This window comes from Natator depressus, chromosome 10, assembly GCF_965152275.1.
Source record: "Natator depressus isolate rNatDep1 chromosome 10, rNatDep2.hap1, whole genome shotgun sequence".
Taxonomy (NCBI): domain Eukaryota; kingdom Metazoa; phylum Chordata; order Testudines; family Cheloniidae; genus Natator; species Natator depressus.
In genome coordinates, this window is record NC_134243.1 from 16,762,175 (window position 1) to 16,779,852 (window position 17,678).

Genomic DNA, 17,678 nt, shown 5'->3' on the forward strand with positions numbered 1-17,678 from the left:
CAAGACAGAAGTTTGAAGAGCCAAGAAGGCACACGGGGTGGGGGGAAGAGAAAGCATCCCAGGGAATGAAACTCCTTCCCTCTCCTGCGTGGGGTATAACTATTCCCAAGAGTCAAAAAACAAGCCAAAATTAAATTCCCAGATGCAAAGCTCTCAAGATAGTTACTGATCTGCACCGTCAGCTGTATGTTAAGAGTTAACTAAACTGCAGGAATGTAGTAATGATTGGGAAAACATGCATTAGCAGCCCAGGAAATGTAGAATTAAAATAAATGGAAGAGACTCAAACGTTTGAAAGCATGAAAATACCCAGTTAAATTAAAATCAAAACAACCTTCACTCTGCCCCTGTAGTGAGGCTCTGGGGAAAGCTGTGATTTTGTTTTTTCCCCCTCTAAGCAATGATTTAATTTCAGCAGGAAGCACAGACACTAGAATGTTTTCCATAATGAAGAGTAAATGCCAGCCATTGTACATCCCTGCACTCACTGCAGAAAAAGGATATATTGAACCAGGTGATGGGCCACATTGTGTTCAGCTACTGTGCATTTTGAAAAGGAAGGTGGGGAGAAGACAAAAGGTCTCTTCCCCTCCACACCTGTCCGCCCCGGATGCAGTAACTCAGTGCAATCACAAGCCCTGGGCTGCTTGAGCATAAGGATGGCATGAGGCTTGCAGCTACTGTGTCACTAGTTTCTCCAGAGGGGGTGGGGAGAGCAGGGCCAGGCCCTGCCTTACTTCCACACCATCCACCAGTCCTAGCCAGGGGCTGGAAATAGAGCATGCTGCATCCTAACACAGGATGGCGTGGTGGCCAAGCTCCCTCTGTATTCAAGAGACATTGTGCTGCCTGATTCTCCTGGGATGACCCTGGTGCAGGGTAGTGCTTTAAAGGTCCAACTGAGCATTTATAATCCACCTGCGAATCTCCATTGTATCCTGTTATGAATCCACATACAATTTAAGAATTGCCATGCTTTGTCCTGACTTCACAAATGTGCATCTCACTCCTTAAAAGCTGTTACTTTTATTGATGTCAGTGGTTGAATCTTAAATACAAGAGTTTCCATACACTGAATCAGCTAGGCTTGTGGAGTCAGGAAGAGTAAGTGACTATCAAGCACACACTTTCATTCACAGTTGCACATACGAGCCATGTCTGCCTTGCAGTTCGTGATAATATGCACCACACTTTGACAGTGGGTTATGAAACTTCATCGTAGGATCTCAAGTAGGCTGGCTTGGAAAGCTTCCTCAGCTTTTCTTGGTTTCGAAATGTACGACCACGTTGTGGGGCGAGACCCAGAGGAGGCAGATGAATCTACACACAAAAATAAAGCTAAACGTTCTTGAGCAGGCTGATAAACTGAAACCCCACTCAGAGATCAGGAGACATTCTGATAGCGGGACTCTTGCAGTGTTTTCACTCACACTTGGAAACCATTTCCTCCCATGTTGGAGAGAACAGATACCTAATCACCAGGTTATTTACTTATATTTCTATCCAAGCCTATTTCCCAGTTGATTACAATTACATTTCACTTTCAAGCCCTATGTGTTTATTGTATGCATACAGCCTTACCAAATTCATGGTCCATTTTGGTCAATTTCATGATCATAGGATTTTTTTAAAATAATAAATTTCATTATTTCAGCTATTTAAATCTGAAATTTCAGTGTTGTAATTGTAGGGGTCCTGACCCAAAAAGGAGTTGAGGGGGTCACAAGGTTATTGTAGGGGGGTATGTGGTACTGCTACCCTTCTGGGCTGCTGCTGGCAGCCACGCTGCCTTCAGAGCTGGGCAGCTGGAGAGCGGCAGCTGCTGGCCGGGAGCCCAGCTCTGAAGGCAGAGCCACCGCCAGCAGCAGCGCAGAAGTAAGGATGGCATGGTACGGTATTGCCACCCTTACTTCTGCGCTGCTGCCTGCAGAGCTGGGCCCTCAGTCAGTAGCCGCCACTCTCTGGCTGCCCAGCTCTGAAGTCAGAGCTGCTGCCAGTAGCAGCGTAGAAGTAAGGATGGGATGGTATGGTATTGCCACCCTTAATTCTGCGCTGCTGCGGGCAGGGTGCTCAGTGCCCAGCCAACAGCTGCCGTTTGCTGGCTACCCAGCTCCGAAGGCAGCGCAGAAGTAAGGGTGGCAATACCATGACTCCCCTAATATAACCTTGTGATCCCCCTGCAACTCCCTTTTGGGTCAGGATCCCCAATTTGAGAAGCACTGGTCTCCCCCATGAAATCTACATAGTATAGGGTAAAAGCCCACACAAGACCAGATTTCACAGGGGGAGACTAGATTTCATGGTCCATGATGCATTTTTCACGGCTGAGAATTTGGTAGGGCCCTATGTATACAATAGCTAGGTACCCAGTCTAGTCCTTTAAATTATAGCCTTTTGTCGCATTGTGTTTTATAGTTTCACATCAAATGATAATGATACATCATTTGCTGAAATAGTATTGAATAGGATATTCTAGTAAAATGGTTTTATAGGATCCAGATTTACAGTTTTATCAGAGTTGGGACCAAAGTATAGGATCCCAAACCAATAGAGAAGGAAGTACGATATATACCATAAATTATAAAGGTGGTTAAGTGGTTGTGTTTTGTTACTAACCACGTAGCAAACAACAAAGCAACCCCAAGCTGTACGTACTCCATCTACTACCTTATTGCTGATTTGGGTTTATAGTGATAATATACACCATATGAAAAGCCCAATTAGTCACTGAGTCTACAAACAGAGAAATGGGTGAAAGTCTTTTAGTTTTGAAAGTCTGTGTACCTCAGAGGTAAATATAAAATTGTTAGTGGGAACCATACAGCTAATCCCCTGCCCCCACAATGATTGAAAGAGGTAGGTGTAAATAGCCAAACGTTCCTGTCTGAGGATGAAAGACTTAAAGATAGCTATTAAAATGAAAATATTAGTAAAATCACTTAGTGAAGCAGCAATATTCTTAAAATTTATACACTCTCTAAAGATCCTCTAATCTATATGTATCGGAGCTTTTCTAGGGCTTGATCCTGCAAGGTGTTTGATCCCCTAGAGAATATAAATTTCAAAGCCCTCCCCAGGTTCAGCTAAAAAGGGATATATTAGGGGATTATTAAACTGGATTATGATCTGCTTGAAAGGAAAGAGACCTATGAAGGTGAAATGTAATGAATTGGAATAGAGGGGAAGTCTCACTGGATGACAAAGGAAAGGATGAAATAAATGAATGATACACAGGAAACAGCATTGCACAGTGAAACAAGACACAGGACCCTGCTACAACTCCTTGTTTAAACAAGTCAACAAGCAACCTCAACGTTTAAACAAGTCACTTCCATTAATGTATGATTTCCAGAACAGCAGGAGAAGTTGTGGAAAAGGACCCACAGATACACCGGCCCTGCCTCCCAACAACCAGACTTGATCTAATATAACCAGGATTCACAGTGTAGGCTACCAAAAAAAACCCCCAACCCTATGATATTTATGCATTTGCTCAAAAGTTGACAGGCCAACTATTTCTAATCTTTCATATGGAAAGATTTTTAACCACTAGATTTGTTAGACAGACAAGATGGGTGAGGTAATATCTTTTATTGGACCAACTTCTGTTGGTGAGAGACAAGCTTTCGAATCACACACAGCTCTTCCACTGGTCTGGGAAAGGTACTATGAGGGTCACAAGGTGGCACAGATTATTTAGCGCACATTCTAAGGGACCATTCAAGGCAGAATGGCCTGTTAACACCTCTGCATTCATAAGACAAAAGGAAGTTAGTGGGTTACTGATTGTTGTAATAAGCCATAAATGCAGTGTCTCTATTCAGTCCATGATTTTTTAGTGTCTAGCAGAGTTACGAATGTAACCTCCCTGGCTTGTCTTTTCCTTGCATTTAGTGGTGACACGCAAAGTACCTTTCCCAGATATGTAGATGAGCCCTCTGTGGTTCCAATAAAAGATATTACCTCACCCACCTTCTCTCTAATGTCCTGGGACCGACATGGCTACAACCACACTGCATACACTACATTTGTTGTCATTACCAGTTTATGAACACTCATCCAGAAGTCAAAACTGCCTTAACTAAAATATCCACTGCTTGCTGAATAAGGGACTAAATACACACTGTTGTAGACGTTGTGTCTGGATTCACACTCACAGGTCTTGGGTAGGGAATGTGATAGTGAAGTCCGATTTCTACTCTTGCCTTGCATTCTTCTATACACTGTTTAATCAGCTCTGGATCTGTTAGCTAATCAAACAAATGTAAAAAGGGAAAGTGTAGAAATTAGTACTTGTGAATTAGAATCATGCACATCTACATGATTTACTTTTTTGTTTTGTTTTTTTATTTTTAAAAGTAGGACATTGATTTCCTTGTCCCTAGAAATATAGCTAGAATGATTCTCCAGTTCATTGCCATGTCATACTATTCCCAGAGATCATGGGACAATCCCAACAATTTGGGAAAGCCTGTGCATGCATTTACTTATCTTTATGTCCAGAGAAGTCATTAAAGGTAAAATTCCCCTCAGATCCATCCAGCAGTTCTTGACTCATACGGCTGACAGCTAGGGGCCTCGAGGAGGAGCAGGATATCAGAGCTTAGATTTACTGTGAGGGTCTGAGGAGATTTTTACTCTAACATGTTAATAAGTATCATCTGTAAAAAGAAGATGCACGTGTACATTAATACACTTATGGGAAGAACATTAGTGGTCAAAAATAAATGGAGCCATTTACATATATCTATATAGGAGCTGGAGAAAAATATAAAACATTTAGGGCCATGGCCTGCCATCATTCCATGCGTACAACTCCTTCTGAAGCCAATAAAGGTGTTGTGTAAAAAGTTCAGTGGTAAAATATAGTCCTAAACAAGATCTAGAAAGTGAATGCAAGTGGTATCAATTCCCATATAACAATGGGACTCTAATATGATGAAGGCAAAAAAGCATCAGTGCTAACCATTGAAGTCCACATGTTTGTGCTCTCTGTACAAGGAAGGAGAGGTTTTAAATTCCAAATACTGTATTACTTAAAAACTTTGTGCACGCTTTCTATAGAAAAAAAACCTTTTAAAGAAAGTGCCAATAATTACTGTATGATCAGCAAAATCAGCAGGTGAAGGCGCTACGGAATTCTGCCTGCCAGCAGTTCAGAAAGCTAGACAAAAGCATCAGGAAAGATCCAAAGCTGCTTCAGACAACAATTCCACAGGCAGTATACCTGCAGATAACATTTTTCCTCCTCCTTGGCAATTTCTTCTAAGGTCTCTAGACCTTTCTAACCTCCTAAAGTAACTAATGAAGAAAACTAGAAGGATTCAAGATTTCTTCTTTGGGAAGGTTTGAATTAGATCTTGCATGATGAAATTCAACAAAGACGAGTGCAAAGTACTCCACTTAGGAAGGCAAAATCAAATGCACAGCTACAAAATGGGGAACACTGGCTAAGCAGCAGTACTGCAAAAGAGGATCTGGGGGTTATAGAAGATCACAAATTGTATATAAGCCAACAGTGCAAAAAAGCTAATATCATTCTGGTTGTATTAACTGGAGTGCCATATGTAAGATATAGGAAGTAACTGTTTTGCTTGGCACTCGTGTGGCCTCAGATGGAGTACTGTGTTGAGTTTAGGGTACTACAGTTTAGGAAAGATGTGGACAAACTGGAGAGTGCAGAGGAGAGCTACAAAAAGGTTAAAAGGTTTAGAAAAAACCTCATCTACAGGAAAGGTTTAAAAAAAACCTGGGTATGTTTCATCTTGATAGAAGAACAGGTTAGACAAACACCTGACAGGGATGATCTAGGTGTGCATCTACTCCTGCTGGGGGCTCGACTAGATGACCTCTCAAGGCCCTTGTGATGGATATTGCCACTGCATGCAATATCGAAGGGATCATATTGTATTAAGTTGTTGGGGGGAAGGTTACCACAGCTCCTCCAAGAAATAAAAATGGGGGTGGGGGGATTAAGGTGCATCACTCAGGCTGTAAATATCTCCAGAGGTACCACCCTTGGGGAGGCTTGCACTTACTGGTTCAGACCGGGTTTTCAGAGACCAGCAGACAAAGGCCTTTTTGTATAAAAAGCCTGAGTATAAACGGACACTGGATCTTCTTTTGATTCAGTAAGTGGACAGGACCCTGTGTCAAGGGGGGTTCCCAGCCCTTACAGAAGGGTTGGAAGGACTGACTGACTTACCAGGACCCCATAAGACTGATGGGTGAGCTCTGGTAAGCTTTTAGCATGTGTATAGGAACTAGGTTTTTATATGTTCTCTCTGCCTGATAGGTGACTGCTGGGAGCCTGAAACCTTAGGTGGGTGTCCTTAAGGAGGACCAGGTCAGGGGTCAAAAGGTGCAGTTAACCCTGAATCTGCAACAGTCTTTCCAGCCCTACATTTCTATAAATTTCCAAACTGGAGACAATTTTGGGAACTCAACTCTCTTGTAAACGTTTTTCCAACCATTGAAACAAAACAGGGTGCAAAGAATGAATCAGACTAACTCTGAAAGCCAGACAGAGATGCACTTACATCTTTGTTTTTTTGGAATAACGTTTTGGCTTCATTTATAATGTACTGTTTCTCTTTAATAGTGTCTTCCATCTGTCCTGATGCAGACTGCCATTTTTTGGCTATTCTGAATATCCTGCGGTAAAGGCCAAGAACTTCTTGTCGTGCAACTGATGTCATCTTAAGAAAAAAACAGAAAAGAAACATATGCATAAACACTTGGGTTTATAAAAGGCCACCAAACATATGTATATCTTTCACACAATCTTTAATTAGTTTTACAAATATTTCCTCTCTCTCTGAGATCTGCTGAGTAATGTGAAAGGAAGTGGAATAGCTGTAAACAATGGTTACCTGCCAACCCTTGGGAACATTCACACTGTATATAAGAAAGGAAAAATGCCTACTCTCATGTCCCAATCCAGCAGAGCATTGAAACATACTTAAGCCTGTCCCTATTCAGCAAAGAGCTTAAGCACATGCTTAACTCCCATTGACCAACAGGATTTATACATGTGCTTAAAGTTAAGCACTTGCCTATGTGCTTTGCTAAATCAGGGTCTTGGATCCAGGACACCTGGGTTCTATTCTTGGGTCTTACTTTGGACAAGTCACTTAAACAAGTCTCATCTAAGTCCTCTCTGTAAAATGGGTATAATAATGCTTACACACCTTGGCAAAGCATTTTGAGACAACGAATGAAAAAGCATTGATGTTGTGGAAGGCAAAAGATGTTTCTCACGTGTTCATAACACCATTTCTGATGTATTCCAATGTGGCAATAATTAGATTAAAGATAACAGAGGTAGCATGGCGTGAGCACTGGACTAGAAGCTAGAAACTTCTGAGTTCTAATCCTGGCTCTGCCACGTCTCCCTCTGTGGACTCTGACAAGTCAATTATGACCTGATTGTCAAATGGCTAAGCAGCCATGCTGCCCATTGAACTGAACAGAATGTGCAGCTACTCAGGACTGTTAGAAATCAGGGCTGAATTCCTAGCCCCACTGAGGTCAATGGGAGTTTTGCCACTGACTTGAACAGGGCCAACATTTCACCCACACCAATAACCTCAAAATCCACTGCTGATCAGATCTTCAGGAATAAGACTTCAGCTTCAGGAATTCCAAAACTCTGAGTTGCAAAACTGTCAAATACTTTAGTGTCCAAAAATGTAAAATGCTGCAACATGATGAAATGAGTATGTGAAAGCAAAGGCTTATGATGAATACATGGAAAAACCACTATCAGTGGGGAGACATTAACTGTCAGCATCTTGGGATACATTTGACCAGGTAGCTCTGTGACTGACTCTACCCTGAAGTCAGAGACCTACACTCTGGTGAGTATGTTCCCACCATGTGTGACAATGACTGGTATTTTGGAGAGCATGAGGATATTCTGAATTACTTTAACTTGTCCATGAGATCTGAAGTGGTTGAGCTCTCCACATGAATATTAGCTACACTGTCAACTAGCCTTTATCAACAATTTTCCAGTGCAACCAAATTGTGCCCTCAAACATGCACTTACTGAGCTCTCTCTCACTGAAATCAATGGGTGCTGCACACATTAATCTGAAAGTAGAATTTCACCCTCAGATACTGTTGCCCAGTGCTTTGTCTTTTTATGCTAACAATTTCTGTGAACTAAAGACTAACTTTTTTGTTTCATGACTTGTCGGGGATTCTCAGGAATACAGACATAATGGTGTCTTTCTAATGTTCTTCCTCTTACTAGAGACTTTTTTTTTTGAAGGAATGGATGTAAAATGTTTAACTAGTCATTTTCTCTTTGGTTAGAGAGAAGAATGATTCTTTTTGCACAACTAAAACCTTTTCATATAAGGTCTCGCTAAATATGTGTTTATGCTAATGCTAGAAAACAAGAACACAGATAATATAGGCCTCAGTTCTGCAAATGCTTGCATACATGCTTAGCTTTATGCACATAAATAGTTCCCTTTCAGTTAATGGAAGCACTGATGGTGTCCCTAGCCTCCGTTTGCCAGAAACTGGGAATGGGCAACAGGGGATGGAGCACTGGATGATTACCTGTTCTGTTTGTTCCCTCTGGGGCACCTGGCATTGGCCACTGTTGGAAGATCGGACACTGGGGTAGATGGACCTTTTGGGTCTGACCCAGTATGGCCATTCTTATACTGTAGTTTGTATTAGTTTACATAGGACATGAAAAGACCAGTTACTGTAGTGCATTAAGGCAACGCAGAGCCATAGGCTTATCCCAGCTGGGAGCCCCTGTGCTGTGGCCCCATGGCCTCATCTCTACTTGTAGGTAGCTGCAGGGGCCACCCATGCAAGAGCTATTGGCAGGCTGTGGAGGCCTATCATTGTATTGGATAACCTCTGACAACCTGATCAGAGTGTATCTTTGTTAGCATGACGGCTAGAAACATACTTGGGGGTGAAGGGAGGGCAGGAAGGAGGAGGGAGAAGTTGTCTAATTTCATCATGTGACTCCAGAAGCTGGGACCCTAGGCATATACCTTTAATATATATGCTATAAGCTGGCCCTACCAGCTATTTTTTTGCACACTGTAGTTTTGGTTTTAGTGTACTCCCAAGTTTGGAAATCTCTTAGCTGTTTACAAACTAATTTCTCTTCCCACTGATTCTAACTTTTTTCATTTAACAAACAATGAATTTTTTCTCTTTTCTGTTTCCCATGGAGTTGGAGTTAACACTGTTCTGCTTATTTCCTTGTTTATGCATTGTCGGAGTAGAAGTAGGCTGTCGTGTTAACATATGCAATGAAGAAGGCAGAGGAAGGTAGTAATATAAAAGTGTCCTGTAAAAGTCACTGGCCAGATTTGCAAAAATGGTCATTAACCAGCAGCTCCCACTGTTAATCTTAAGCAACAGTTTCTAACAGTTAACAGCCAGATTGTACCCAGCTCCTCCAGAGATATACAAAAATAGGAAGTTGATACTGTACAAGGAAGCCCCTCCCACTTCCCAGAGCAGTTATAAGAACAAATACACCAAAATCCAAACTATGGCTGGATTCTGATTTGGGTAACACCAATGTAAATCTGAAGTAACTCCATGATGGCAAGGGTTAATCTGAATGTACACCACTGTAAATCATCCCAGAATCTAGCCTCAGGTGTAAGAGGGTCCAACCCTTATGAAAGTCTCGTAATGATGAGTGTAATTTGGTCAAAAACTAAGAGCGAGTGGTCAAGTAACGTAACTTGCACTGATCTAGGATTCAGTGGATGTGCAAAGTGCATTTGTTATACACTGAGTGGATAGAGAGAAATAGCAGGAAAACCACTAATAGGAGAGTGTAAGATAATTGTTTGTAGTGTTATAACCATGTTGGTCCCAGGATATTAGAGAGGCAAGGGGGGGGTGAGGTAATATCTTTTATTGGACCAACTTCTGTTGGTAAAAGAGACACGCTTTCCAGCAACACATAGCTGAGGATGAGCCTGTCTCTTTTACCAACAGAAGTTGGTCCAATAAAAGGTCATGTAACATCTTACTCTGACTAGGTGGGTGCGGTAAGGGGACCCTACCTTATTTTACACTTCCTGTTAGTTGCTACTTAACTTCTACTTGTCTCCTTGGTGTGTAAGTCAGAAGTGTTTTGCACACCCACTGTATGCCAAGTGGGAGGAGGTAACACCACTGTACCACTAACACACCTTTTGTGATAGTTACAACCACTTTTTAACTTACACACCATTTATTTCTTTGCAGAATGTGGCCCATAAAGGATAACTACAGGCATGTGTTTTCAAAGTTTATGGCCCCTTGCTGTTTTGGCTGAACTTTATAATAGCAATACAAATCTCAGGTGGTGTTCACAAAAAAAGAACCAGGAAAAGTGAGTGTGTGTGTGTGTAAAAAGCACTAATAAAATGTTGAGTTGCAGGCCAGACCTGATCTGATTCTGTGTCTTTGGAGATGCACCAAATATGTCAGCATGCAGTTTCAAGAAAGTTTGTTGGGTGCTGTGACTAGCAGTTTTGAAAACAACCTTGTAAGACCGAGATATTGGGCCATATCATGCCTGTGATCAGTATGCAAACTCCCATTGTTATCAGCGGGCAGATCAGGCACATGAGATGGTCCATTGTATCCAAAACTGCAAAGAAACCTTGAGTAGTTAATGAATTACTGCATGCTGAAAATGTAAACTTTTTTGTTGACAATTAAAACAAAGAATCTCGTAGATCTTAAAACCTAAGAATATATCTTTCAAAAACAAATACAGATTCCTTTGAGGGTTTAGTACAGTTGACCCTAAGTTCCAACATTAAATAACACAGTGAAATCTTCAAAGTTTTGCCATGTGTAGAATGCCATGGAATTTAGATGAAGTGTTGTATATAAATATATGTAAAAACCCTGTCCTTGTATTGCCCCTATTGCATAGAGCCTGAGCCACACTAGGGGCTAGGGAAGAGGTGCAGGGATGAGAGGCCTCTCAAATGCAAGCAGCCAAATTACAACTGCCTCCTGGGTAACATGCTTGGAGGGAGAAGATACTCTGCATCTTCCTACTCCCCACAATGCACCTGTGTTAAGACAGCCATAATTTAGCTGTACATCTGTTTACTTCTGTCCATCCTTAAGTCAAAGATCATCTACTGACTTTAAGTATCAAATCTGTCAGCATGTACCTAGGATTTTAAGAAAGGAAGGGTGTTAAGTAGTATTTTAATAAGAGGAAATAAAAACTTTAACAATGGATCTCTTCTTCTACATCCTTTTTAACCTGGATGCTCATTAATATTGCACAAACGCTTGATTTGGTGCTGACACTATATTTGTTTGGGGAAAAAGTAACTCTATAGGGAACAGTTTAAAACAGCAGCTTTGATATTGTCAAATATAATGTTTACATTGAAGAGCAGCATAGCTTCTTTCACATCATCAGCTATTTGACTGTTTGCTAGTGGCAAGGAGTTCTGAAATTATTTAAATTATTCAATTCAAATTATTTGACAGTCTATTGGATCAAAACTGATCAGATGTCTATAATGGAAATAAATCATTTATTTCAACATCCTATACAACATTGTTTCTATCCAGGTTGAATGTGATGGCTTCTTGTACCACTGTATTTTTAATACCACTCTTGGGCTACTGTTCATTTAAAAAATGCAAGAACTGTGTATCAAGCTTTTTATTTTAGAGCTCAGTGATAACACTTAGCTAAGTGGTAACCCACAATTTCTCTCCAGCGGGTAGATGTGACATGCAATCATTCACTCCATTTCACAGCTATCCATGGTAACAAAGTCACTAAAACAAATTCATCCCTGGTCTAAGTGTATTGAAGTAAAGCCCCTGGACTTACAAAAGTGTTGAATTGGCTCATAATTTCCATAAGGGACAACAGCTGTAACAGTTAGCTCCTGTGAGTCTGTGAGAAGAGGAGAAATCAAGGATTCTTGGGATGACTGAGAAGATGGCATTCCCCAATAATATTAATCTCAGAATCCAGCATTCACGTCCTATCTTTCTTCTCCAAAAAAACAAACAGATTTAAGATTCTCCCATCTAATCGTTTGCATTACAAACATTGTAGAATAGCCACACTGTAAGTGGCTGCATCAGCTGGGTAAAAACAATGCATTCAGCTGGCAGCTCAGATGGGTTTTCACTTTGGAAATGTCTCACTCCTTCAATTTTTTTGTTTTCATCCAATCTCCAAATTTACAGCAAAATTCAAAGCCACCAAGTTCTACCTAGTGCTGGGTGAAAGCCAAACAAAACCAGATGCCTAAATCCACCCCTATTGTAACCCCATTTACTTTATCAATGGTATAACCCTGTTGACTTTAGTGGGGTTACTCTTGAATTTGACCCAAAAGTTTGTCATTGTTTCCATCTACAATAATACATTTGTGTATTTTTTGGTGTGAAAATAGCTTAAGTAACCAGTTTGTAATGAAAACTGGAACATGGGCAGTTTTGCCTGGTTTTGAATTCTGTTATAGAAGTTTCAGCTTTAAAACAGATGTGAACAAGTATTACTCAACACTTCTGAGTCAGTCAGACTCTCTGCACTTGGAACTCCCATTGACTGTAGTGGGAATTCTAAAGGAGGAAGTGAAGGGGGCGGGGGCCACATGTACTATTGAGCCCTTCAAGATCAAACTTTGGTTGCTTTAAACTTTCACTAAGTATTGAATAATCCCTTGACCAGAAAGCACAAGGAACACTGAAAGCAAGAAGAATGCAACTCAAATAGTAAATCAATGGCCTAGATTTTATCACTGGCTTTCTACCTAAGTTCACCCAAATGGAAAGAACCAAGAATTGATTCTCCAAAACATGTAGCAGTAGCCACACTACAATAGAGCACTGATGTCTTCCTCGGAATTATGTGATTGGAATAACAGACTTGGTGGGATAACTCACATGACTGGAGTACTGTCATGGATGGATATAAACTGTTCAGGAAGGACAGGCAGGGCAGAAAAGGTGGGGGAGTTGCATCGTATGTAAGGGAGCAGTATGACTGCTCAGAGCTCCAGTATGAAACTGCAGAAAAACCTGAGAGTCTCTGGATTAAGTTTAGAAGCATGAGCAACAAGGGTGATGTCATGGTGGGAGTCTGCTATAGACCACCGGACCAGGGGGATGAGGCGGACGAGGCTTTCTTCCGGCAACTCATGGAAGTTACTAGATCGCAGGCCCTGGTTCTCATGGGAGACTTCAATCACCCTGATATCTGCTGGGAGAGCAATAGAGCAGTGCACAGACAATCCAGGAAGTTTTTGGAAGGTGTAAGGGACAATTTCCTGGTGCAAGTGCTGGAGGAACCAAATAGGGGCAGAGCTCTTCTTGACCTGCTGCTCACAAACCGTGAAGAATTAGTAGGGGAAGCAAACGTGGATGGGAACCTGGGAGGCGGTGACCATGAGATGGTTGAGTTCAGGATCCTGACACAGGGAAGAAAGGAGAGCAGCAGAATACGGACCCTGGACTTCAGAAAAGCAGATTTTGACTCCCTCAGGGAACTGATAGGCAGGATCCCCTGGGAGAATAACATGAGGGGGAAAGGAGTTCAGGAGAGCTGGCTGTATTTTAAAGAATCCTTATTGAGGTTACAGGGACAAACCATCCCAATGTGTAGAAAGAATAGTAAATATGGCAAGCGACCAGCTTGGCTTAACAGTGAAATCCTTGCTGATCTTAAACACAAAAAAGAAGCTTTCAAGAAGTGGAAGATTGGACAAATAACCAGGGAAGAGTGTAAAAATATTGCTCGGGCACGCCGGAGTGAAATCAGGAAGGCCAAATCACACCTGGAGTTGCAGCTAGCAAGAGATGTTAAAGAGTAACAAGAAGGGTTTCTTCAGGTATGTTAGCAACAAGAAGAAAGTCAAGGAAAGTGTGGGCCCCTTACTGAATGAGGGAGGCAACCAAGTGACAGAGGATGTGGAAAAAGCTAATGTACTCAATGCTTTTTTTGCTTCTGTCTTCACGACAGCTCCCAGACTACTGCACTGGGCAGCACAGCATGGGGAAGAGGTGACCAGCCCTCTGTGGAGAAAGAAGTGGTTCGGGACTATTTAGAAAAGCTGGACGAGCACAAGTCCATGGGGCCAGATGCACTGCATCCGAGAGAACTAAAGGAGTTGGCAGATGTGATTGCAGAGCCATTGGCCATTATCTTTGAAAACTCATGGCGATCGGGGGAAGTCCCGGACGACTGGAAAAGGCTAATGTAGTGCCCATCTTTAAAAAGAGAAGAAGGAGGATCCAGGGAACTACAGGCCAGTGAGTCTCACCTCAGTCCCTGGAAAAATCATGGAGCAAGTCCTCAAGGAATCAATTCTGAAGCACTTAGAAGAGAGGAAAGTGATCAGGAACAGTCAGCATGGATTCACCAAGGGCAAGTCATGCCTGACTAATCTAATTGCCTTCTATGACAAGATAACTGGCTCTGTGGATGAGGGGAAAGCAGTGGACGTGTTGTTCCTTGACTTTAGCAAAGCTTTTGACACTGTCTCCCACAGTATTCTTGCCAGTAAGTTAAAGAAGTATGGGCTGGATGAATGGACTATAAGGTGGCTAGAAAGTTGGCTAGATTGTCGGGCTCAATGGGTAGTGATCAATGGCTCCATGTCTAGTTGGCAGCCAGTATCAAGTGGAGTGCCCCAAGGGTCAGTTCTCAGGCTGGTTTTGTTCAATATCTTCATAAATGATCTGGAGGATGGTGTGGATTGCACCCTCAGCAAGTTTGCAGATGACACTAAACTGGGAGGAGAGATAGATACACTGGAGGACAGGGATAGGATACAGAGGGCCCTAGACAAATTAGAGGATTGGGCCAAAAGAAATCTGAGGTTCAACAAGGACAAGTGCAGAGTCCTGCACTTAGGACAGAAGAATCCCATGCACCACTACAGCCTAGGGACCGAATGGCTCGGCAGCTTTTCTGCAGAAAAGGACCTAGGGGTTACAGTGGACGAGAAGCTGGATATGAGTCAACAGTGTGCCCTTGTTGCCAAGAGGGCCAATAGCATTTTGTGATGTATAAGTAGGGGCATTGCCAGCAGATTGAGGGACGTGATAGTTTCCCTCTATTTGACATTGGTGAGGCCTCATCTGGAGTACTGTGTCCAGTTTTGGGCCCCACACTATAAGAAGGATGTGGAAAAATTGGAGAGAGTCCAGCGGAGGGCAATAATGATTAGGGGACTGGAACACATGACTTATGAGGAGAGGCTGAGGGAACTGGGATTGTATAGTCTGCAGAAGAGAAGAATGAGGGGGGATTTGATAGCTGCTTTCAACTACCTGAAGGGGGTTCCAAAGAGGATGGCTCTAGACTGTTCTCAGTGGTAGCAGATGACAGAACAAGGAGTAATGGTCTCAAGTTGCAGTGGGGGAGGTTTAGATTGGATATTAGGAAAAACTTTTTCACTAGGAGGGTGGTGAAATACTGGAATGTGTTACGTAGGGAGGTGGTGGAATCTCCTTCCTTAGAAGTTTTTAAGGTCAGGCTTGACAAAGCTCTGGCTGGGATGATTTAGTTGGGGATTGGTCCTGCTTTGAGCAGGGGGTTGGACTAGATGACCTCCTGAGGTCCCTTCCAACCCTGATATTCTATGATTCTATGCAGCACTACATGTGAATAAATGGAAAAGATCTAGTCCAGGACTAATCCTATAAAGTCAAATAGTTTTTGAGTTTGCCAGTTCAGGAGTGTTAATGGTTTGTCCAGTCTAACTAGCACATGTGGATCTTGCGTCCTACCTACCCTGTATTTTCTAATAAAAGTGAAACACTGAAGAGAAATCCTTATTCAAGTTATTATAGGGGAAGGAATTTTATTGCTTCAAATATTTTTAAACCTCTCCTGACACTGAAAACATACAGTGGTCATAAGCAGTCAAGGGCAATATTGATTTAACTTTGCTACCAATTCAAAAATGGCATGGGCTTGTTTTCCTGGCTTTTAATGTCTTTTTTCCCCCCACCTACTTTGTTTGGTTCTTAATAGTTATCACAATCAGAGAAGAGTTTTAATGCTGTGTGGCAAATTTAGCCCATGGAATAAAATCTCAAGTATCCTTGTACAACCTTACTTATATAATAGAGGCATATAAAATGAGAATGTGAACATGAAGTATAGATTTATGCACCTTATTTGCTTTTTGGCTCTAAGCTGAAGGCAACTGCATGCATGAAGAGAAAGAAGTAGATTTCCTAAAACTGGAACAGTTCCCAAACACAAGAATAGGTATAAATAATAATGCCATAATGATTCTGACTTTTTAAAAATTCTGTGGCTCCTTTACAAGTGAGCTTCTTACATGCACTACCATCCCTCCCATCCTCCACTGCTTGGTTCTCAAAACGTTTCCAAGATGTGCTCTACAGACTACTGTTGGCTCCTGGGCCACAATAAGAGAACCACAGCACTAGAGAATGTTTTAAAAGCTTAAATATATGCATTCAGTTTTAATGTTTAAAAAAAAAAGGCCTCACTTTCATTTATACTGAACTCATCAGAGCTGGCCCAATAACTAGTTCTTGGGACCCTCAGTGGAAGTAGGACTTCAAGTGGGTGTAGTTTTATCCACACGTGGAGGTTGCAAGAACCTTTGTTTGCAGGGAATCTGCTAGCCTTATGGGCCCCAACCTGGAGAAAACAGGAAAAGGAGGCCCTGCACAGGGATGCTCCACCGGTGCAAGCAGTGAGGTCCAAAGTGCAGAACCATGAGCCCCTGGGCTGGGGATGAGATGAGGAATCCCCATTGTGATGTTTGCACGAAGCCAGCTCTTGGATGCAAGAGCCCCTGCTTCTCTATGATTGGAGCCTCTGTAGGCACCAGGGGTACCCATTACCCTGGCTGTACGGAGACCCGTAGGCAGGTGAAGGCCTACTTTGCTATGACAGGAGGTAATCTGAGTAGGGTTGCCAACTTTGGTTGAACAAATTCCTGGAGATTTCATCACATGACATAATCTTTAATTTAAAATTAATCTTTAATTCCTGGAGACTCCCAGACAATCCTGGGGGGTTGGCAACCCTACATTTGAGCGAGTGGCATTGGACCTGGTGCACCTGGGCACGGCAGTGCTCAGAGCTGGCCTGGCTCCAGTTCTGCCAGGACTGAGGGGCAGTCGGGCCAAAGTGGCTGCCCTGGGCAGCTGCCCAGCTTGCCTGGAGCTAGAGAGGCCACTGGGTGCAGGAGAGCATGGGCGCCTTTACACCAGGGGTTCTCAACCTTTTTGTTTCTGAGTCCGTCCCCCCCCCATGCTATAAAAACTCCGTGGCCCAGCTGTGCCCCAACAACTGGCTTTCTGCATTAGGGGGTAGCGAGCAGGGCAGCTGCCTGGGGCCCCAGACCCAGGCTTTAGCTTCAGCCCCGGGGGGAGGGCTCAGGGACCCGGGCTTCAGCCTCATGCAGTGGGGCTTCAGCTTTCTGCCCTGAGCCCCAGCGCGGCGAACACGGGCCCTGCTTGGCGGCCCCTCAGGGGGGCCCGGAGCCCTGGCTGAGACCCGCGGGGCCTTGCTGTGATACTAGCCGAGGCAGCGCCGGCAGCGCCCCCAGCCCCCTTCTCCTGCTCTGGGCCAGTCCGCAGGGAGCCGTCCCAGGGGCCCCCTCAGCGCCCCCGGGCGGAGAGGGCAGCACCCCACGCGTTACTCTCCCAGGCGTCTTCAG

General features: G+C 43.0%; 1 protein-coding gene across 1 annotated transcript; it reads right to left on the reverse strand.

Annotated features, from left to right (window-relative positions):
• Positions 1 to 863: 863 nt before the first annotated feature.
• LYRM1 (LYR motif containing 1) lies at positions 864 to 11,915 on the reverse strand. The gene is made up of 4 exons (XM_074965326.1): positions 11,849 to 11,915; positions 6,540 to 6,698; positions 4,158 to 4,250; positions 864 to 1,320 (listed from the first exon to the last, which is right to left on the reverse strand). Exons 1-4 carry the CDS (start codon positions 11,876 to 11,878, stop codon positions 1,204 to 1,206), a joined length of 399 nt encoding a protein of 132 aa, XP_074821427.1. The 5' UTR covers positions 11,879 to 11,915; the 3' UTR covers positions 864 to 1,203.
• Positions 11,916 to 17,678: the final 5,763 nt, after the last annotated feature.